The sequence below is a fragment of the Hoplias malabaricus genome, chromosome 1, assembly GCF_029633855.1.
Source record: "Hoplias malabaricus isolate fHopMal1 chromosome 1, fHopMal1.hap1, whole genome shotgun sequence".
NCBI classification, from domain to species: Eukaryota; Metazoa; Chordata; class Actinopteri; order Characiformes; family Erythrinidae; genus Hoplias; species Hoplias malabaricus.
The window spans coordinates 19,672,635-19,697,917 of record NC_089800.1 but is presented as its reverse complement, the minus strand read 5'-3'; the positions used below and the strand labels follow the sequence as shown (position 1 = coordinate 19,697,917).

At 37.7% G+C, this 25,283-nt stretch overlaps 1 protein-coding gene across 1 annotated transcript in view; it reads right to left on the bottom strand.

The window, feature by feature from the left end:
• The window catches only part of tmtopsb (teleost multiple tissue opsin b), a 56,226-nt gene that overhangs the window by 12,191 nt on the left and 18,752 nt on the right, over positions 1–25,283 (bottom strand). The window contains exons 3-4 of the mRNA XM_066674212.1: positions 24,676–25,008; positions 19,070–19,398 (exon numbers count right to left, since the gene is read on the bottom strand). Of these exons, the coding sequence (XP_066530309.1) occupies positions 19,070–19,398; positions 24,676–25,008 (662 nt within the window). The remainder of the gene's footprint in view (positions 1–19,069; positions 19,399–24,675; positions 25,009–25,283) is intronic.

Here is a 25,283-nt window from a genome sequence, read left to right as displayed (position 1 = left end):
TTTCTGTATGTTATATGCTCTTTTGACTGTGTTAACTATGTGTTAACTTGCTTGACCTGTAAGCTCCGGTTATAAATGAGTCCATTCACCAAGAGAAATTCCTTGTTTATGCAACATACTGAAGATATAAATCTGATTATGCTCTGTGCTTCCAACTCAGATATGATTAATATTCCAAGACCTCACATTCCTTAAAATTCTGTATTTTCTGTACTTGCAATGTTGCTACCAAAATCATTAAGTTGCACTCTTCAATGCTAATTCATTTCAATGATACAGCAGGTCTATAGTGGCAGCAGTGTTTTTTTATTCATGGAATATTGCTGTTAGTCTGGCATGTCAATAAACTGCAGATTGCAGATTCTTATTAAGGACATCATGTATTATTATCCCTTAAATGTTTTCCTATTATCTTTTATATATCTTCTCTCAAATGTCATTAACAAAGTGGGAACAAGCATGTCCGAGTTTTCATTTTTATAACAATGAAACTTTATAAAATATTTAAAATTAATACCAATTCCTGATTGATTTACAAAACCCGGTTTCTGTATCAAGAGACCCTAACACTAGTTTGAATTCCTCTTGAACATAACCATCTAGAAGCAGCTGAGCTTGTTTACACACCACTCTCCATTTCATTTATACTATCCCTAATAAAAATGATCCGTGTTTTTCTTTTCCTTGTCTGCATTTCTGATCTTTTTGCTTTTTTTTCTTTTTCATTTTGCCTTTCTTTATCTTATCTTTTTTTTTTTCTGCCTAACTGAAGACTACGTCTTGCCTTGCAATCAATGCATCTCCTTCAGGAAATGCAAATTTTATTCTCATATGAACAGAGCAATCCCAGAGCCCAAAATTGAAGCTGTTATTGGAGTCTTATCACTGTGCTGACTGATGGACCTGGCATCAATTGGCAACCTGTTGATTTGAACACACTTTGTTTTTTTTCCCTTCCATGCTTGGGTTAAGACCGAAAGCAGGGAAACAGACATTGAGTCATGAAGCCGGATAGGCATGAAACAGTTCTGGGATGTGTAGTCCTTGAAGTAAACAACACCAGATGCTGCTGCCAGTGGCACAGCTGTGGCTGCACTTCCAATTAAGGGTGAGGGCTCATGGCGTGGCAGGTTAAAACTTCAGCTAGAGCTTGGCCAAAGGACATGGACCCTTCAGATCAGGCAACACATTCACCTGTGAAACGGATCACTTTTGAATGGCAGGAGGTATTTGGATGATGACAATATAAGCTGTTGGTGGAACTGGAGAGGATGGAAGCTTGACAATCCTGTCAATATAAAATGTAACACTGCTGAACTCTCCTGTACACAATACCCATTTTATATGTACAGTGAGACTGTGCCTTTCATAATGTTTGGGACAAACAAAAATTATATTTCTTTTACTTAAGTATATTCCAAAAGGTTAAATGTGTACTTAAACAATTCATGTGTGGTTAAAATTCACATTCTCTGCTTTTAATAAAAGGCTACAATGTAGAAATTCCAGGATTCTGTGATTTTGACATTATGACAGAGCTTGAGATACAGAACTTCACAGATACTTGTAATTACTGTGTTTCAGCTGCTTCATTAGAGCATTGATTGTACACTTGATTGTAGTATTCTGGTCACCTTTGAAATCTGCTTTTGCTGTTTGCGAATATAAGGAATAGGAGTTGTGTTAATGAAAAGTTAACACAGCTACACTAAGAATCCCTAGTAAGACACAAAACAATATGTGTCTGCAGAGTTCTGGGAAAGGGTCCTGTGCAGCGACAGGTGTAGGAATAACTTGCATCTTGTGGAGGTAAAAGTGTGTTTAAGGGTGCATGATAAACATAAGTCATGCATTAATATTTGCAGAATAACGTTGTTGTCCAATTAAAAATATGTATCTGAATGTTTTGTGGATTTTTAGTTTACTACAGCATTTGTGCAGCTGTCCTTCACACTGTGTGAGAATTTACTTCCACTGAAAGTCAAGACGTTTTTTTCTTCTCCTGTAAACTTACTGTGTTGGGACATTGACAATATGTTATGTTCCTTGTTACATATTTCTCTGTAACTCACTGAGAAAATTAACAGAACATGTAATTTGAGCAGGGGTGTATGAAATTTTGCACAAGACTATAACTGAGTGTACAAATCCAATGAATGTGAGTGAGAGTACATGTGCCATGGAGGACAGAGATTTCTGAAAGCTGAGTGGAGATGGTAATGGATGTGGCAGCTCTAGGGGCTGTCAGAAGCTATTAAAGCTGAGCAAAGGACAGCTGCAGCTGAACACACACTTAATACTGTGCAGACGCATGTAGTTGCCAGGTAGATTTCATCTGGAGCAGATGGCCCACTTCTGTGTTTAAAGATTGGACTGGTATATGATGAGGTGCCATGATACAAAATGATTTCCAAAGATTTGTGATATACTATCTGGTTCAATACATTGCTATTTACTACTGACATTCAGAATTAAACTTTACTAATTTTACCCAGTGGCTTTATGGATGCCAAAATTAACTGTTGCCAAAGACATATTTACAAAAATGCCAACTATGAATTTCTCTAATGCTCTAATACAGTCTGGGAGAGAGGCAAAAGATGAGCCATTGGTTAAGTGGACCTTCCCTCTGTATATTGGCAGCTGTGCACTTTTATTTTCATGTGACCATATATTTGGGTGTGGTGGGGGGCACTGGGGTCTTGTCAAAGTAAAATGTTAGCATATCAAATATAATGTCTACTACATCAAAGCAATTGTACTGAGGTCTAAAATATTTATGATACCTGTTTGTTATTTACCAATGTGTAAAACCATGAAAATATAACTAAATATTAGCTTGAATTTGTAAGCTATAACAGTGGATATTCTGCAAAGTGAACTAGATGCTGTGGGGTAAACTAAGCCAGTGGAGAAATATGCTCAACCTCAAAAATTTGGAGGACTTACAAGTTGATATTTATGGTATTCTTGATGACAAAAGTTCCCAAAATGAAAAAGAATAAGATTTGCATTCGACATACATCATGACATTGTTAATTTGGCCAGAAGTTTTTGATTTGGTTTCCACTTGTTGGGCATTATTTTTCATTTTTCATTATTTTTTTATTTGTTATATACTATATTTTCTAATGGAGTTGCTTTTCTTACAATGCTTGAAATTGCATTGTTTTTATTTTTTAATTGAACAGATGTAAATAACTGAAATTGACTAAACAAATTGACACAACTAACAACACTTCCTTGTTTAAACTGCTTCAAATTCCTATTTAATACACATTAAGTCATACATTTATAATAAACTATATAAATACATGGTATTAATAATTTTTTGACAATATTTATATAAATTGTCTCCCAACAGTTCTTTTTTTTTGTTCTTTGTTTTATTTTTAGTGTATTACACCATTTCTTCAACCATCTGAGGTCAACAGAGTACCAAAATAATACTCATAGTGTTTTATATCACGTTTATATCACTTTTCTTAATGTATAAACATTAATTAAGTATGTCTTGCAGTAAACAGTGGACATTTCAAATAAACACTTCCTGGTCACAAAGGAGAGCTACAGTTGACACATCAGTCCATCAGAATGAACACCTCATTATGCAATATGGCCATCTGCAGAGCACCCAGATACCTTCAATCTAAATACCAACAAGTTACACCTGTGTCCAAACAAAATTTGACAGCTTTTCCCTTTGCAGCAGTAACATGTAGCCACATTCTCTCTCTCTCTCTCTCTCTCTCTCTCTCTCTGGAAAAAAAGGAAAAATGAAAATAGAACAAGGATTTTTTTTATTTATATTTATATTTATATAAAAATATTTATATAAGGATTCCACTGGATGATGTGAGAGCAGTAAATCTGTGCCAGTATGCTCAACACACATCAGTGTTTTGGACGAGAAGAGGCATGACATTGGTGTTGAGTACTTGTTTTGCCCTGATTCATGTTCTAACATATAATTCCACACAGACATGTTAACAATGTAAAAATAAATAAATAAATAAACCAAAAACATGAATTCCCCTGCCAATGGATTTTCACTTCAAATATGAAAAAGGCAGAGAGCAGCTTCTTGACCATAATCTGGACAATGCAAATATGTGCAGTAACAAACAGGGTTTTGCTAAGTTGTTAGATTTTTAAATTAGCCTTTTTAAATAAATAAGAAACCCTTTCAGCTAAGAGTGTATACCTTCAATGTATACCACAATACTTAGCAAGGAGTTCTTTGTAAATAATGCTCACTCTGTATATCATTCCAAGACTCTGAATTTTATGGTGTTGTCCCTTTCCTTTGCCATAAGAAAACTGCCTTTTCAGAGTTTGTATTATGCTAGCAGATGGATGGACTAAGCAGTAGCAGAATACATAACTCAGCAGTCTGTATTGTTCCAAAGGGATTTTGTCTGTGCTGCAGCAACATGCAAACATGAAAACAGAACAGAACAAAGCCTGAAAATACAAACATCAACACAAAACTGTAGAAAAACTATCTGACTTTAGCAGTGCAAAAAAAAAAAGATATTTTGATATTCTGCTTTAAAAAAAACAATATATTTGTAAGGTGTCAGCAACAGACTAGTCTGTAGGAACAGGAGACATAATGAAAGTCATCAGGAGCTCAGTATACCAGCTGTAACACTGTATTCACTGCTCACAGACTTAGGGGCAGAGGAAGATATTTGTGTTCAGATGCTTAGACTCCAGAGTTACAGAATACCTACATCCCTCATATATCAAGTTCAGAACGAAGAATGCATTGTTACGTTTAAAAAATCTGCACACTCACATCTGAGCTTTCTTTGTTGGGCTTCACTCAGATTAGACAATTTTGTCAAGCTACTATCCTTTTATGGCAATTTTGATGTCCACCAGCTGCAGTCAGATTTGGACAAAACTGTGTTTGTTTAGAGTTGAGATTTTGAATTTAGTGGATGTTTGTCGGGCTACCAGATTTTCTTGAGCTACAGTCCACTCTTGACAGAAATTCCTCAATTTAATTCAGGCAAATTTTTTAGGGGATTTTTTTTTCAGTTAGAGTTGAGAGGCTATTTAGGTACAGGCTTACTTTAGGTGAATGTAGATAGTGCACAGTCTGATCGAGACAGAATTTCAATGAGCTTGAAACAATGTTATTAGGCTACCTTTGAGTTTGGACAGAATGCTCTTAGAATTCAGTCCAATTCAAACTCAACTGTAGGTTGGGAGCATAACAGCCAAGACGAGGCGAGTAGGCACCATGCAGTCAGCAAATGTATTTATTCTTTTTTTCTTTTTTTATATCTCAATTCCATTTTTACTATTCGGTTAAGTGATTCTGTTATTGTTCAATCATAGGGTCCTACATAAGACTATTACACACAAAGCACTGCTAATGAAAGCCACTTTTTATCAGTGGGTTTGAGCCCAATATTCACCTCAACAACTCTAGATTGCAGGAAGGCAGCATGTACTGTATGTTCCTGTAATCTGCCAGCAACTGGTGTGCAGTCAGTATTCAAAATGAAATTATTTAAACAAGAGTGCCATCAGTTGTTGAGCTTCTGGTCCAAGCTCTGAACATCATTCTTGCTCTGACAACAAAGCAAGGTGTGAACATTAGGAATAGTGCATGTCACCCAGGGTTTATTACTGAGACATGGCAGCCACACGTGCTGACCTGGATAAGATAGTTTCCACAGTGAACTCCAGATTGTCCTGTACACAACAGCACCTGCTGGATGCCTTGGCACTGCTCCATAATGGCAATCAGGCCAACGGGACCTATTGGCTTTAAATGGTCCTGCTTAGTCAGCAGCATAGTAAGCAGCACTCTGACGGCCAGAGATAGGGCACTGAAATTTGCCTGATGGCTCTCCAAACAGCAGATCTAAAATAACTGAAAGTCCTCTCTAATGTTAATGGTCAGAGACATACTGGCATGTTGATTCATCAGAGCATTTAAGGTCTTAAAATGAGGATAATAGTTATGAAAATACAAACAGGGACCAAATCAAAGATAGAACAAAGATTCCCAAAAGATGGCAGATTGCAAAGTCTGTACTTATTTGTGACATGTTAAATAGTGCATAAAAGTTTCAACAGCCATAGTCAAATTACATGTTACGTTGAGTTTTGTAGGAAAAAACTTTACATATCCTCTGGAGAGATCACAATTAAATACATAATTGTCCTATAAACACCAGTGCACAACCGCTGTGTATATTTGCTTCTGCTTTCAAGTACTGGGGACAAAATGTGGCGTATCATTTATTTATTTGTTTATTGACATCTTAAAATCAGAAAAAAAGCCATTTTTTTTACGCTCAGTTACGCTCAGTTAAAAAAAACAGCTAAACAGAATGACCAGGGCACTGAAACCATTCCTAAAAAAAACACCACGTTTCATCTGAGAATATGCTTTCCTCTAACAACACACAATCAAGTACCAGGTTTCAACAAGAGTAATAAACATAGGAATCTGAACTTGAAATTATGCAGAATAACACATGTGGTAAACGGGGGGCAGTGGATGTTTCACAGATAAACCTCAGCTGAAGAAAACCTATAGCACCAAACAACACAAAACCTTTACCCTGTAGTGAAGAGATTAAAATTCATACTGATGTAAAATGTAACTAGGTCTCTCTGTGTAACCTTTCTGCAGGGCCCTGTGGTGATGGAGGTGGTGATTCAGTTCCTCAGCAGGTTGACTCAACCCATAATTCTTCTATAGCTTTTCAGCTGTATATTCTAAACAGAATAAACTAATGTAAAACTGGGTTGTCTAAAGATTTTGCGCAATTACTACTACTACTACTACTACTAATAATAATAATAATAATAATGAATTTTATTTGTAATGCACTTTACATTTTTTAAGAAAACTAGTGTAGTAAATGGTTCTGTTTTTCAAAAAAAAAGTTATAGAAATTGTCTTTATGGCACCAAAATTGTTCTTCTGTGGCACTGCTACAAAGAGCCCTTTTGCCACCTTTTATTATTATTATTATTATTCAGTGTGTGAACAAACCAAATGGCATGATGGAGGCATCTAGTTTTGCTGCCTAACACTGTCTGAAATAACTCAGAGGAAAAAAGAAGAAGGGAAGCAGATGGCTGATTGTGTTTCATTCATCAACACAAGCTCTAAACTCCTAATCTGGCTTTCATGAAGTTAGTCTTGACAGCATTCTGCTGCTTGCCTTGTACTCATCCAGTCACTGAACCATTAAATGTGAGTTTCTAGCAAGTGCTGCCAGTGCCAGAACAATGCAAAACAGCCAGACAGCATATAATGAGCTGTAAGAGTATAAAGCCACATGGCTTGGAATTTTAAGTGAACCAAACAAGAGAATAACAACATTGAATATGATGAAAAGTGGCTGAAAACACACTAAAGTGGAAAAATAAATGTAGGTCCATTTATGTTAATCATGGCCAGTGCTGTAAGATGACCATGTGATGTGGACTTTAAATGGATTCATCTGTTATTAGCCGAGGTCACACTTGGCAATGACTTTTTAATGAGAGGCCAATGCCATGTTCACAGCAAACAATTTAAATGTGTGATGTAAAAATAAACCCAAGTTCTCCAGAGAACTACTGGTCTACAGACAGATATTTAACATGGCTGTAAATCACAATCACAGTATAAGTTTCTAATTGTGCAACTAAAGGAGAGCTTAAATTATGAAACATCAGTACTGGCTGCTATTATTATATTGTTCAGTTTTGCTAAAAAACACGATGTATTCTAGTTAATGCTCTGGATATAAAATTACACCCATCATCATTAGGAGCTCAGAAATATGAGGAAGCAGTTTTATATACCTTAAAGGGAAAGCTGCCATAGCTAATTAAACATATTTCATGCTCTTTCAGTCTTCAGTGAAATTAATCACCCAGAAATGTGTGTCTGGCCAAACACAGACATTCTGGATGTGAAATATGTTCTTCCCCTCGCACATCTATATTTCAGTTTGCCCAGCACCCCCCCCACCAAGGAAGCTGCTTGCTTTCCCAAGCTAACAGAAACAAGGTCCACAGCCCCCGGCATCCTCGGGTTTGTTTCAGTGTTACCTCTCATTTCGTTGTACCTGCATGACTTTACACTACAAGGCACCTTGTGTCCAGGTGAATGAGGACAGGCTTTACAAAAGCAGCCAAACTCCAACTGGGTGACATTTTGGATGCTTTTGAAAACCATGGAGAAAAAACAGGGGGAGTCCCTTGACTCTGTTACAGTGGCCCAGAAAATAATATTGAACCAAACAACATTTAACAGAGAACAGATGTATTGAGAAAACACACACACACACACACACACACACACACACAAAAACTTTTATAATGTTTGAGTTCCATGTTCACCTTAATAATTGTATTCCTGATTTGATGCTTCAAAATTAATCTGGGGATAAATGCTTGGGGAAGAAGGATACACATCATTTAATTGTATCTTACATAGCTGATGTAGAAAAGTCACCCTAACAAGCACAAAATCCATAAATGTGCCTACACACATCATACCTGGATCATGTATTAAACCTCTAAGCTGCACTACAGCAATAGTGTTCAAGCCCCTTAAGTGGAACAAAGTGAATTAAAGAATGACAAGGTTTCATCCATTCTATAATAAGAGACACATTCACTTAGGTGAATTGTGAAAGTATTGAATGGTTGAAAGCTCTTTTACATCTAGTGGCCACAGAGAGAGCAGTGAAAGCCAGAGAGTATATATTTATCTTTAGTGATGCTGTGAATAGGTTAAGGATCGAAGTGATGAGGACTTGGTAATTGAAGGTCTGATTTTCATGCTACATATTACATTGCCTGAGCACATAAAAATCATGAAACAATCCTGGTTTCACACATGTTCAATAACATAAAGTAAAGTCTGAACCCAAGAGCTGAAGGAAGTTTTCTTTTATACGTTTATGGTCATTATATGAATCCAGAACAAAAGACGCTGCAAAAGGACACTGTGCGAACATCCTGATCCATTAAAATGCCCAGTAGGCAAACCTTGCACAGGTATAAATTAGTAGCATCATATTTAATGGCATTTTCTTGAACATGTACTTTCAATCTTTAAGTTGGACAAGAAAGATTATTACACTGAGAAGTGGAGAGGAAAAAAGATTACAGTTGACTGTACAAAGTTATACTGTCATAATATCTATTACCTGAGACTCTCACACATTCTTAGTCTCAGCCAAGCACTTGACTAGTGGGCTGGTTGACAAGGCGAAATATATCATAGTGCCAAAGTCAACAGCTGCCATTTAAAATAGGTATACTAATTGATTTGATTTTCTGCTGCCCCAATCAAGACTAATTATTTCTAATTATTTTTTTCATTATTACCCCTGAAGATGGTATGTAAAACATGCTTAGTATACCCACTTTTTTTTTTACCATACAAATAAAAACATAACGACGATGACAGACTAACTTCATATTGTCCATTCTGCTAGTTACTAGACTTAACATAATTTTTTTATAGGAGTTTGAGCTGTAGTTCCTAAACAAGAATATGATTCCATGGTTCCTGGATGTGTTTCACATCTTTAAACTAAGACAGTAAACAAGCTGCAAATTCCTACAGATACTGGCAGATATATTGAAAATAATGAATGATATAGAAAGCAATGTTTGCATCCTTTGCTTTCATCCACTTCAAACTGTATTCTGTTCAATAGGTTTGTATAGAATTTAACAAGAAAGCATTGCTTTTAACATTTTTGAGGCACTACTTTCCCAGTGTATTGTAATTTATCAAACCCATAATAAAGTGAATCTCTTGTATAGTAATACTGCATTTTATTTGTTCATGTTGTCCACCCTCCTGCTTGTTCCCATAACTGACTAAAATATCTGCCAACATTTGTAAAAGACCACTGCTTAGTTTACACAATTTGCTTATTTGCATGGTGTGCATTTTTGTGGCACTCTCACTTTGAACAATGGAAATAATTGGCCAATTAACATCAAATAGTGAAGCATGATGAAACAAAAGATTTACCACAATATAGTCACTTTACTGCCCTTGAGCTATGCCAACAGTGCCATTGTGCACACTATTGTTCTACCAAGCATTTAGCTAACTGCATCATTTACTAAGATGAAATGGAAAGAACAGAGGTCATTATTAGTGGTTTAGTGAAAACATTCTACTGTGATAAAGGTAAAAAAAACACCCTATAAAAATATAAACAACATACAAAATATTTAGGGATACATCATAGCACCTTACAAAAAGCATGGCATATAGAATATGTACAGCACAGAGTGAAACCATTTAATTTATTACATTTACAGTCAAACAAGCCAAGCACAAGTTAATCAAATTTCATGTTCAGTCATAACAATGTGTTGTATATTCAAATGCCCATGTGGGATAGTACAAATTGTCCATTTTGTTTCTTTCCTTTTCTCATCAGCAGCCTGTTGATGTCGACACATCAACACTTTCAAACCAACACTGACAATTCTGAGGTAGTTGTAACTGAGAGAATAAGACTGTAATTGAAGAGCAGGAAAATACTGATTTTCATAGTGATAGAGACTTCTGTGAACATTGTGTTAAACTTGTTTCCTGTTTTTGTCTGACACTGAAGAAAAAGAACATGAACCTAATGGGCATTTTGGCTAGAAATACATGAACAAACTGTGGTCTCTGACTTGAGGGAAATGAGGAGAAACCTGAACCTTAGAAAAGAATGCTGTTCTAAAATCACGTCAGTGCATATTGTATGCTGACACTTACAATAAATCTGTTCTTCTTGAGGAACGGCTCAAATTCCCTCTAGTAACTGCAGTGTAAAATTGACTGAAGCTGTTTTAAAGACAATAAGCCTTCCTTCCTTCTCATTATTGCCCTCTATATGCTGCTTTGGATATTTGGCCCAGCCCTCTTGTTTTAAATTATACTCTTCAGGATAAAAGGAATGTATGATAAATTGTTCTGTTGTTGTTGTTTCTGTTGTGCTTTTATATTATTCATAGCTGAAACAGATTGCACATAATAAATGTACAGAAAAAAAGTAAGGCAGAGAATTTTAGAAAATGAGGATAAGGAACACAAAGAGAAGTCATCAAGGAATGGAATCCAGGAGGTGAGATCAGGAGGAAGGTTCACTGAAAGGACAGGATCAGACACAAATAATCAAAATAAAGAAAGAATAGGCAATAACTGAGCTATGGGTAAACACAAAGGTTTATATAGCTGAGCTGCAGGGTGCATAGGACTGCTTCCAAAAACAGAGGAGTAATCCACAATATCTGAAGGAAAAGATGAAAGCTGTGAAAAGTCTTTCAGAGAAAAGACACCGAAGTGAACATTTTGTATCAGACCACCCAGCAAGGTCAAAGGAAGCAGGTTACAGCAATTAACTTGTCTGTTTATGAGGTGACATACAGCTGAACAGAAGTAAAAAAAAAAGATTTGTCTTTTATTTTTATTGATTGTGAATTATTTCTAAATTGCCCTTTACATAGTGTATATTTCACAGTGAACAGGCATGGACACAAATGGTCGTGGATCCCAGGCACAATGGCAGCCCCTTGTGGGGATGTCCGTAAATATGAGTGAGTATGTTAGAAATAGTGTACTATGTGGTGAAAACTGTAATTAAGTACATTCTATGTGGCTTGTAACTAAGTTACAAGCCAGTCCCATGAGGTGATTAGCATCTCTAAACACTACTCTATATATCTCCAGAGCAGCCCAGCTGTCCTATGTGTTGGCCCCATCATCAGATAATCTTAAGTTAAACTCTTAATGTGATGTTTTAGTCTTTCAAGGATGGGAGCACAACTTGCCTTGCTTTCACTGGGTTCGGGTGCAGACGAACATTTATATATTAAGTGGCCAAAGTGTAAAACAAATAGGTGTGAACTTTTGCAGCCCTAACCACAGCTAACTACAACAGTATTTAAAGGTAAAAGGCTGGCTTAAAGACTAAAACTGAACACAAAAATCTCTGTGAAATACTTGGGAAAGTACAGATCCAGAAATTTGCTTGAGTACATAAATAAGTGAATGTAAAATAAACGTTCCATGCTCCTGAGCTGCTTGTTACCATCCCGGATTTCTGGCCAAGGCGGCTGGGGCATAAAAATTTCATTGCAACACACTCCTCATATATGCTTAATACTTATTTGTGGACGAGAACAGTGTCTGAGTTCCAGCCTCCCCAAAGCACTGAGCAGCAAGGGAGTTACATCTGCAAATCCCCAGGGTAACATACAGGGCTCTAACTGATCCCAAAGATGCATCTTCATGCTTATTGGGAATCCAGCACTGTCCCCAGCAGCTCAATTTGAGTGGACAGGAATGAAAATGACTCTCCCATGGCAAGCCATCATCATTAGGAAGCAAGAAGCAGCTTTCCAATAATCTCTGATCCCATGCTAGGATTTTCCTGTAATTGATTTGCATCAAACAAATAACTGAACAAATGGGAGGCACCATAAACATCTGATGTAATATTATCAAACAAACTCAATCATCCTAATCTCTTTAGGAGATAATTATAAAAATGACCATGTGAGATGAGGAACAATTAATGCACCTGAAATGGCCAAATAGAAGAACGTGCACAAAACACTCCTCTGTAACTCCCAAGAGCCTTTACTTTTGAAGGATTATATGCTCTACTGATGCACAAATACCACAAGTGGCTTACAGTCTGGCTGTTTGTTAATGGATTTCAGTGTGAAATATCTAATGGTTCTGTGTGTCCAGCAATTTAAAGCCGATGCACAGCGAGGAGCTCCATTACCATCCTGCATGAATAGATACATAGCTACAATCTGAAGAGCATATGCAAAGCAGTATCACACATATTCATGTATCTAAATGTAAATCCTGTGTCTGCATGTGTAGGTGCAAACTGAATCCTAAGCTTGAGTCCTTAGGTTTACAGGATGCTTTACTGCCATGAAACACATTGACAAGTAAAAGACAGAAAGTGTTAGGACACAACACACAATCAGAACATCTTCAGTGAACCTTGGCACAAATGCTACAAGCCATCTTGGACCCAAATCAATGTCAGCAGTGCCTACTTAAAATTTTATCCATGCTACAGAGCTAGTAGTAAATTCATTGTTGAACTCTATCAATAATTACACCTGTCTGAAAGCACCTGCACACTAATTTATCACCCGTCTGTACATTCATACAATGTACTTTCATGAAATTGCTTTGAATTTCAAGTGTGTCAGTTATTCTTACATAAATAAATATATTACATCAACTGAACTGAAATTTCATGAAATTAAGTAATTAAAGACATTATATAGATTTATAAAATTAAATCCAATATGGACCTTTTCCTTATTTGTTCCCTGCAGGAGAGATCATTCTTCACAGAAAAAGTGGATTTGCAAGATTCACCACCAACAACCTTTGCACAAATTCTTTGAGGAGGAGTGTATAGTCACACACACACACACATACGCACACAAACACACTATTGTAACTGATGCACAGTGAGTGAGACAAAAGTTTTCTGGAGTGATGTGCTAAAATAGTGCTTTTGGCATGAGTGGGAGTGGTGATGAAGTCCATAATTAATCATCCAAGATGAATACTTGACCTTTAATATTCCTATACTGCCTGGGTTTGTAGCACAGCAATGATGTACTATAACTAGAACTTACAGTTAATTACTGAGATACAGTACATGTGAAACATTTGTATGACTTTATATCCCAACACTGTGCTGTGTATAATCTTTAATCTGTCCTCCAGGTGACAAATATCAGGGGTACAGATCAGAGCCTATGCTAAATACTCCTATGCCCTCCTCCTTGGCCTGTGTGTCTGATTGTCACTCATTAATTGGAAATGATTTCTACTCCCAGAGTATTCATTTGGCTCAGACAGTGTCCCTTCATCTCTGCCTCTATCGACTGATCCCTGGGATCAAGGTTATCTGACTCAGTCCAGATCCAAGGCACACTGTCCTCCCTTATTGTTATTGGTTGTTCTGTAGATTTTATTCCTTTGCAGCTTTTCCCCTCAAAGTTTTTGTGCCTCAGTGTCATCTAAACACTGCAGTTTTACTACTTAGCAGTGCTCTCGGAATTTTCCACATTCAGAAAATATCAACTGTTTAAATTTGGAAATAAAATGTGATAATAACTGGACCAGCAAAAATTCTCCAAACTGATTCCACATACATTATTTCTGCATTCATCTCCACAAAAGCACACACATTTATCCCCTCTCTATAAAATTTCTATTTCAGAGAGTGGTTTGGTTCCAATGGCAACAATATCCATTAGATATTTTACCAGATTAATCAACATTTTAAAGCATATCACAGTATGCCATATTCATTATTCTTCAATCAGTTTTCATAGCACCAAATGATCAGGGAGGGGGAGTAACTGAAGGAATATAAGAGGATTATGTAGGTTATTTAAAAGATGAAACGTAAGGAAAGGAATTTCATCACGCATACAAAAATAAACAGTAATCAGAGAGATGGAAATTGGGTGATTACTCGAAGGATTATATTCAAAAATCTTAAGAGTACAGCCATTATATTAGATATATTTTTACAACATTTGAAGCTTCCAGTTTTAGGTTTTCATGGAAGAGAAAATGAAAGAATGAGTGACTTTAAAAAAATGAAAGAAGTCAAAGCACATTACCAGGAGTGGGCAACTTCTGAGAAGCTATAATCTTTGATAGACATTCAGAAAGCAACCTCTTCTATCTTGTGAATTCACTTTAAGTGCTGGGTGATCTTCCTAATTTGGCATTCCACCTCAGTCTGCCACCGCAGTTCTCTACCTTCTCCTAACAACTCTGCAGCCTCCTCAGAGGGAGAGCAATGTGATGTAAAGATAAGTAATAGGACTCAAGTATGTGGCCTTGCTGTGTGCTGGACGACTGTTCTGCACACATTCAGACACACAGGCCAGATCAATACACTCACAACCAGGCATTCAAATGAGCTTCTTTCTGCTCTCACTGCTCTGGCCTCACTCCACACACTGCTCTTATTGCACGTTCATCTATAGATGACCTTCTGCCCAGAATGAGATTCAGCAGTACTCCATACTGGGGCTGCTTTTTTCAGGGTACATAAAAGGACACACTTTTTCCACCATTTATCTTTCAGCAGAACAAAAAGCTGCCCGCCACACTCATTACTGCAGCATGTGCCTTTCACTCAATGGTCCATGTATACTGCTGCTACTCTCTGCAAATGAAGATAAAAGAGTTTAATGACACTGCCGTCGATTGTAAAAGCCACAATTGAAGGCCTTCTGCAAATTCTGAATTAGCTACAGTAAGCAGAAGTAGTCTATAGCGTTTCATTCTGTCATCTAAAGCACAGGTAATGAAGATGGAAAAATCATTAATATTCCAGCATATTGTATAGGCATATAATGGTACAGAGATACAGGAAGGTAGGTAGGAAGATAATGAATGTGGCAATTTACTGCACAATTCTTGTTTGTCTTCACAAGATTGGAGGAAAAAAAAAGTGCCATAACCTTTGCACAGGCCACAATTCCTGCTTACATTTTCTTCCAATATGCATTAGTGTGTCATTCTAGGGAATGTGTACTTATTTACACACATATATACACTAAGCAGATTTAAGTGGCTCCTAGTTTGTATTGAGCATTGGGGATCGGTTCACATGCTCCAGTGATTTGGGACAGCAAGAAAAAAAAAACTGCGGCTTAAAGTCACCCAAAGCTTTAAGTCATTTGCAGCTTTTCAATCAGACTGAGGTCAGGGTTCTGAATTGGCTACTCAAAGACTCAAAGATGCTCACCTTCCTTCTTCAGCCACTCCACTGCATCGCTGTGCTTAAGGTCATCAGGGTCACTAGCTTTATAAATGCCACGCTTTTCCTTTTCTACTATATATGCACATTGTTTCCCTTCCACCCACCAAAAATAGTCCAAACACAAAACTGTTTCAGGTTTGCAGGTTATTCTACTGTTCTTTTTAAATCATAATATTACTTATTGCTGCTATAGAGTTTACACTGATTTGTAAAGAATGTGATCTACCAAAGCAGAAAATTTTCATAATCTGTGTCTTTCATCAAACTGGAAAATACAGTCAGACATCTGTCACATTCCATAATTACTCTGCTAAACCCACATTAATCTGAACTGTGAAGACTTTATACACATCTTACTCTTTAAAAATACAAAAAACACTCTTCGTCCAACCAACTAGGCCTCATACATCTTAATCATTGTGATACAGTAAAACACAAAGCTGCCTGAAATGTCTAACATGATTACTTTGTCTAATGGGCAACAGAATGTAACAGAAATCCTTTGGTGGCAGATGTAGAGGAGCAGCTTATTGAATTATGGGCCTGCAGAGTTCATACAGTTCTTGGCCTTGTGTTAAAAGCTCTTAATTGTATAGTTACACCATCATAGCTTACTGTTCAAGTGATAAGCTATCCATATACAACTGCACTTAGCTGAGTGTTAACTGCTATTACTTGCAGCTCAGCAAGTGCAAAGAGACTGCTATACTTCCAAATGCACCCTTCAACACTCAGCTATAAAAAGACTATTTTTAATACTTTGCTTTAGCTATGTGATAAAAATAACACATTTTTCTATGTCCACCTATTCAGCCTAAATTTTAGCCTCACTCCTTCATGCTTACGTTTTAAGTTTTTTTCGTTTTTATTTTTTTGTCTAGACCTTTTTTATAGGGCAAATATTAGAGCAAACACCATTTACACATACAATGATATAAACAGCATGATTCATCTTAAGGAATGAAAAGATGTTAGAAAACTGCCTTGTAAATGTGAATTACACCAATAATGTAAGAAAAAAAACATGAATTATTTTTCTTATTCTGTATACTGCATACCTTTTTAACAGAAAAAAAATGTTTGCTTCCCTGAAACTGTATTGCAAGATCGAATATTGCCTATGGTTAAAATATTGCTTTCAGATATACTCCTCCATAGAAGGATTACAAGTGCACTTGACTGAAATGAATCTCAATGCCAGCAGAACAGATGGAGGCTTTTATTGAATCCAGAATGCTGCTATTTTGTGTGTTCCAGCTGTAATGCCACAAACTGTACGCATTTCTAGGGAGGCATTTTTACATAATTACAGAGAAATATAAGAACAAGACCTTATGGAAGCTCGTCACATGAAACAGGCAGAGTCTTGCATAAACACTTTAGTTCTTAATGTAACAGGCAGGTCAACACAAACAAAACATACAGCTATTATACATTAACTTTTTTAGTGAATACTATTAATAATAAGCTCCCAAAAATTCAAAATGTGAGGTGGGTGGACAGCATATATATTTTACTAATTATGTTATTCATATTATAAAACAGCCATGATACAGACACCTAGCTGCCTAATTAATGTTTCAGAGCATAGGTTACCCATGCTATGGAGCATAGACTTGTGCATTTATGGGCTATGAAGTAATTTGATTCTTCATCTCATGTGTTGTACATCATAGAAAAAGTAATCTCTTTAATGATTTTTGTTGCCTGTTGGAGGTGAAAATGATTGTGTTCCTTTAAAGCGGGACTGTAGAAAACAGCAGTGGAAGTAGCTTCTTACATATTCCTACAAACTACTCTAACCATTCATTGCCTCTGACTGTGTCCTGCTCTTCGTCACCACTATCACCGCTCTGGGGCTGAAATTGCTGAAGGCTTAGTTAGGACACAAACAAGTGTACATTTGCTGAAAAAGCAATCCCCCACAAAATTGAGCATTTTAGTTCATCTTCTTGCAAAATAAGCATATAAATCAGAGTCTGGAACAGGCAAGGAGAGTTCGTACCCAACAGTCCCTGTGACATTTCTGTAGGGAATCAGCATTTCCTGAAAGATCATATTGGATTCACAGCCTTGTGGCCAATAAATAACAGCCTCCTGCTAAAAAAATGTTTACCATAAATGATGCCTCAAGAAATATAGACCAGTTTCAAGAGTTTCACATGAAAAACACAGTTAACCCCTTAAATCCTAGAGGCGCCTGCAAGTCCCTTCAACAAACTCAGGCACTCAAAACTGCACCCACCCTCTGTGGAAGTTAAAATGAGCACATACTAAGGTTGGGCGGTATAACGGTAATACCATACACTGCACTATTTAAAAATGTGGATGGCATCTCTAAATGAGGGTGGTATTTTTGACGTGTGTGGTGTGTTTAAGTACATGACCAAAAAGTTAATTTATGTGCATTTAAGAGAACCACAAGGAGGGGGTGCTGTGGGAGCTCACTGATTGGCGATGTCACGGTCTGAAAACGGAGGGGGGGGGGGGGGGGGACACAAGCCTAGTAGCCAACCACAATTGTGAGTTTAGCACTGAGGTTGGGTTAAAAGAGAGAGGAAGGACAATGAAAACAGACAAAATACTCAGAAGACCCTTCAGTGGACCTTGTGCCCACAGATATGAGGCTATACCTCTAATTATGTTTGTTCTGATCCTCAGTTCCCTGAAAAATGATCTGCTGTGTTGTGCTAAACCACAAGTGCCTGTTAGCTGGATACTTCTGCTTCTAAAAGGTTTAGAGCCTGTCTTATTTTGCTTATTTTCTAATTCATCTGTTCTTCCAGCACTAGTCGCTGAAATGAGCTCTTTCAGAAATGTGTTGGTGTATGACGACATGTGACAGTGTGTGATGAAAACCTGGCCTAGGACGATTGGCCTAGAGGGAGAGAAATCCTCCTTAGGTTGAGGCTGTTACTGGCCAAATACCCAATTACTACCCTTATTTCAGAAGAAATGGAAGTTATAGGAGTATTTAGCCTGGACTGCTTTCAAATAACATACATTAGTGTCATGATTACTCAAGCAAACGTGGTTGCATATATCAGACTTATATCAAAGTTATAAAACTATATATCAAATTTAAAAAACTAAAAAAACAAAAAGTAACAAAAGATTATTTCTAAGTGATAAAGAATTCTAAAACATGGGCATTTATTAATGTATAATCTTTTTTTTTTTACAACATGAAAATCATAATAAATGTAAGATGCAGGTGCAATATAAGAGAAATGTACACTATATGTAAAACCTACCTGCTTGATGGCTAGTAGCAGCTTGCCGTAACTGTAGACAATCACAAAAAAGGGAAGGATGAGGCAGAAGAAGAAGAGGCAGATGATGTAAGACACATTGTTGGCTGTTTTGGCAGTCCAGTTGACACTGCAAGTAGTGCCCGGCCCCTCTGGGCCGTAGTGGCTCCAGCCGAACAACGGCGGAAGTGTCCAGACCATGGAGTAAATCCAGGAGAAAGTGATGCCCGCAATCACCTTCCTGTAGTTGGTGGCGTCGGCCTGGGTGGCTCCCATCATTGTGCAGTAGCGCTCGTACGACAGCACTGCCAGCGAGATCAGAGACACTATGCCTGTGCAAACGAGACATAACATCACAGACATTAGTGCACCTTGTCTCCTGCAGCTCAGTGCCCTGGCTCTGCAGCTGGGCTCCAGCCTCTACGTGCACAGCAAAAACTTACACCGTCAGCAGGCTTCCAGAGGCAGGCCACTCGGGAGCTGCAAGTACAACGAAATGCAATAAAATGGGAAATGGAGAAATACACACAAACCCAGTGGGTATGAAAAGAGGGATTACAGCTTCATAACACATTGAATTGCATGTTCCGCTTCCAAGTCTCCAAGGGAGGACACTCTCTTCATTATGTGACACAAGCTTCCACCACAGCCATAATTAGAGCAGACTACAGAATCCAAAATGCACTGAGCCCAGTTCTAAATATAGTGTAGTTTCATAAATGCTACACCATTTGATTTCAAATCAAGCTTCAAAAACAGATCTGAAGTACATTACAACAGTTCATCTCTACAGACTATTTACTATACATGGTGTTTTGTATGACTAAATATCTTGCAAATATGGGCAAAAATGAAATAACAATGAATCAGGTTTTAATGTATTAATTTTCAATGACTTGTATGATTCTATTTTTTTCTTTAGCATGGGAGTTTTCCGCCCCCACAATCTACATTGTTACATTTGACATCGTAATGTTCAGAACCGTAAACTAAAATAGAACACTACATATCACGATACTAATGAAACTCAAAATGACCACATTCCACTGTTTGCCCTTAAAGAACTACAAGCTCATCATGCTGGGCAGTCAGTTATCACTTATATTTTTAGAAAATGACTTGTTGCATCCCTAGAGTGCATGCAGATCCTGAAGCGATAATATATGGTCCTGCTGTTCTGTCACAGTTTATTCTTCAGCAGGAAGTGTTCAAGTGCCTCTGGGGATTATACTGATATGATACCAGGTATTGGTATTGGGTCCATATCAGCAGAATATGCTAGGGAAACTAGGGAATGTGCAACCATATTTAAAATACATAGTTATAGGAGATTGTATTAACAGCAGTGCCTTTGGACCATTTCATCATGGAAGGGTACATTTGCTGGCTAAAGAAAGAAAGTTCCTGATCTCAATACAATCAACATCAACTTTCAATAGTTCTGTTAGTCAAGAGCAATGCCCAGGCATGTGATCAACAGTGAATGTCATTCAGACAGTCAGGGACAGAGTAACAAACAAGTTTGTGTGGGCTGCCCTGTTTAGTACCAAAGAATTAAATATCGAATCAGAAAAATGTTGCATTATAGCATCTTTCAGTATCCCTCAGTACCATTTAAAAATGTGCAATATAACTGCACTCGCAAATAATTAAATGTGTGTGTGGGTGTTTGAACGTACAGATTTATTTCTAGTTATGAATCAGTTGGAAATAAATGGATCTGTGACTCAAACCCACAAAACAAATGGTAAAGCAGCAGAGAGCCCATCATGAACATTCCATGAAGGCCAAACTGAAATAGCCCAATTGGCACAGAATAAATTTAGACTATACTAACTAGAAGTGGGTTATTGGTAAAAAAGATACTATCATTCCTGTTACTGTCCTAGTTTGAAGGTTATAGATAAAGCAGACTTCAAGCTTGATTCGAAGAGGAATGTGGGGCTATATCAGCTGCAACACATTGTTGAAATAAAATAAAGAGCACAAATTTACCAGACACTATAATTCCTCTCTCTCTCTCTCTCTCTCTCTCTCTCTCTCTCTCTCTCTCTCTCTCAGCAAAAGTCAATACCCTGACTTTAATTCTCTCCCCAAGCACAGAAACTATCTCATAACAGCAGGCATGATCTCACAATAAGAGCAGTTGGCACAGTAAGACATTCACCCCCCACAAAATCCCTGAGAGCTTATGTGAGATGTAATATCAACACATTAATAATTAAGCTCAGAGGGAACTCCTCTTGGAGATCTGAGGTGTAAGAGGCACAAAGGGCATCTGGACACACTCCTGAATCCAAGCACGTCCAGTTGCTCTCTCGTTTGTTTCTGCACTTTTGGACTGATGCAAAAGGTATAAGAGCATTTTGTGGGTCTGACCTCAATTACTGAACTACTGAACTCCTATATTTATCTATATATCCATCTATCTATTAATATATCCATATATCAGTTGCATACAGTAATGTTTCCAATTTGTGTAATACTTCACTTCACTTTCTGCTGCCCCACCTTTTAAGATGACTTAATAACATCTAAACAAACAAAGAGTCCAGTGCAAATGTTTGAATCCTTTATGACCATAAACCTGGAGGGATACAGCACTTTGAAGTTTTTCCTAAAACCACATATAAAAGCCACAAACCCCTTTATTTTGAAATCACACCTATGCATCTAGGTTCTGTTGTTGATGGACCACGGCTTGTCTCTGGACAAGGCTGATGGCTTAGATTGCAAGAATGTCTCTATGGCTCCTAACACAGATAAAAAGCACATCTGCAGGAGTGTGATCACAAATAGATTCCAGTCATTAATTTGAAAAATACCTCAGCTGACCTGGAATAAGACTGATTCCTGGCTTCAATCTCCTCTTCATTCTTGGAAGATGCATATTACAACAAGCCAGGTGCAGATGGGTATATTGACTGTTTTTCAGCATTGAATGGTGCATTGAAAAAAAAAAAGAGATGTGTATTTTCACTGTATTGTGGTGGAGAGTAGAGAAGCTTTCAACTGAGATGTGTATTTTTATTGTATTTTGTTGGGGCAGACAGGCTTTCAAACAGTTCAAGCTGAAAAGGACAACAAGAACCCAGGGCAGTGTCTATGGATTTTATTGTAAGTGAAAATATACCTATAGCTTTAGGGTATTCTTTTTGGCAAAAGTTTTAATGGAATATTAAAGTTTATACTTTTATGACAAATGGGCCCATCATACTAGGCTACACACATCAATCAAATTGTGCCACTGAATGAAATTATCATCTTCTGCCAAACAAATAACAAATGTATAAAAATTGTGCAGCGTGGTAATCAGGAATAGGTGGTTACATTTATTTTCTACTTCAAATGAATACATATCACATAATAAGAACAGATAACATGCTGTCATGTTTCAGTTCATTTTTTTTCTACGATTAAATTACTTTGCTTTCAGTTTGAGGGTCCCAATCCTGCAGGGAAAAGGTCACAACTTACACAGCAAATTCACCCGTGTTAAATCAACACCATCAGTGTAAAAATGTAAACTTGTCAACACTCTCAGTGTTAATTTAACACTAATAGTGTCGATTAAACACTGGTGAATTTGCTGTGTATGTGTATTGTTTTTAAAATGCACACTGTAGGGGACACAGTCACAGTGGCGGAACATGCTGATACAGCTAAAGGCTTCATGACCACATTATATAAAAGGCTGATCACAATAAGGAGTTTAGTCCAGTTAATGCCACAAAAAGTAAATCACAGCTAATCAGCAAAACAAATTGAAGTGCCACTTCACAATGAGAGTCTCATTAGTCTCTGGCAGAGAAAATGAGAAAGTACATCCCTCCGTAGCTTTAAGTACTTTGTTTAGCATTTCAAACATGATAAGAACCCCACTTCAGTCAGTAAAGCTCACTCAACAATCACTACCTGCCAATATCAACCTACCGAAGTGAAAGAACTTGCAGTTTACCGTCAACAAAAAGTTATGCTTTACGACATTTTTAGACATGGTAATGTGCTGCACTGACCTAAAGAGATTTTCAACAATATCCAGTTGCTAAAAATCCTACTACATCCTTTATAGCATTATTGAGGCTTGGGGACACTCTTGCAACTATACCTTTGATTGATTGAATTCTGAGGTTTGAAAGTAAAATGGATCCAGAAAAAAATATGTAAAGGTGGAAATCTATAAGCATGGTCATCAATCTGTCCTAAATATATTCAATTACAGACTTACAAACTTGACTGATTTATCAGTATCAGGTTCATGATTAGAGTAAACACCCTATTTCCCTAACTAAATAACCCCTGGAGGGCCAATTTTGGACATATATTACACATGATATACATGATATATTACACAAAATATACTTTGAATTTAGTAGGTACACTTGGTGGGCACGACTGGATAAGTACGTGATGCCCTGTAATGGACAAATGCCCCTAGGGTGTAAATTGATTTCCAATAAATATAGTGTGTAAACCTCAAATAAAAACAGCTGCACAGCTTGTTTCACATTCAAAACATCAAATTCTGATTCAAACTTCTGAAATAAGACGTCAGGGGACTTCGGAAAAGCAAATGAGCACAGATTCTGTCTGTGCAGTTACTGGTCATTTGGCTGAAACAGTCACAGATGGATCTTTGCTCATTTGCTTGTCTTAAGTTCTCAGATGTTACTGTCACAGGTTGGAATAAGAATTTAAACTGTAGAACTTGAAATTTAATTATATCAAAATGAACTCCTTTCAAACCTCAAAGGTTACACACGAGATCCAAATTCAGTTAAAATAGTCAACACAAACCAAGCCCAAATTACTGGTGTAATTCAGGATTAAAATGAATCTCCCAACAGGAAAGAAATGATTCAGAGTTACCACAAAGTCCAGCCGAAAGGAATATTACATGTAAAACATGTTTCAAGACCTCAGGGTTGCTGTAATAAAACTAAAAAGCGTGAATGAACGGAGGCAATTTTTTAACTGAAATAATTTTAAAAGGGAACAAGCGATGTTTCCTTCGTGACCTTGACCGTTTTTTAGTGTGCTGTATCTAAACATGCGCCGACACACGTGGTTCTTTTGTGTGTGTTTTTGAAAACTACCCTGATTCAGTGATAGAGAGACTGTCGTTTTGACCGACCTCTCTTCAGTTCCCACGTTGCCTTCTCAATGAAGCAGTCCAGAGAAAACCTTTAATAAAGACCGTGTTTTCAGGAGCTCTTGGACAAGGCGTGGCGAAATAACGACCCAAAATACAAGAATGTGCCTCAGAAGACAAACTTACAACGAAGAACATAGTGATAAACGGCGACATTTCCCTCAGGTTTGAATAAAAACATTTAAGGCTACAAACACAACATGTATGAACAACAGAGCACAATCAAATGGCTCAGAAACGTAAAGAGGTAAAGGAAATACAAAATGGTACTAATTAAAGTGACATTTTCCTCAGGTGCCGGTTTGAGGAGGCGAGGCTAAAAACTGGCACAAACTAAACAAAAGACACGAGTGAAATTCCCTGTAAATGTGCAGGTGTTCTCCCGGAGCTCCCGGTGTCCATAGTAACCCGGAGTATAAACCCCTCAGAAGACCCCCCAAAGGAAAAAGTGACTCACCGAGGAAGGAGTTGATGAAGCCGTACCACACGCATCCTGCAGCACCGATGAGCCAGCGGCCGCGCGCGCTGGCGGCGAAGCTGAAAGGTGTCGCGAGCGCGCACACGAGCAGGTCGCTGAACGAGATGCTGATCAGGAGGCAGTTGATAGGTGAGCGCAGTGGCCGGAAGCGGCAGAAGAGCACGAGCACCAGCGCGTTGTTCACCAGACCGAATGTGGCGATGAAACCGAGGCACACGGCCACCACCACGTGTCCTGCGGGGCTTAGCGCCTGCGGCGGCGCTCCCGAGCACGAGTCGCAACTCAGACTCACATTGGACACGAGCATCGCCGCTGAGTTAAAATAAAAACGGTTCCTGTGGAGTTTGTGTGGGTTTCTATCACTAAAGAACTTTAGATCACTTTCTCTAACTTTACATGTGTCTTCTGCGGAGGCTCTTTATCTACTTACACTACTTTAAACTACCTGCTACTTTCAAACTACATTTCACACAAAAAAACATCTGTCAGACGTTTAAAATAACAGGTCAAATGTCCACCTCACTTCTCACAGTGGGAAAAAACTGTACAAACATTAAACAGGTCTTCAGCTCACATCTCTTAAAGGA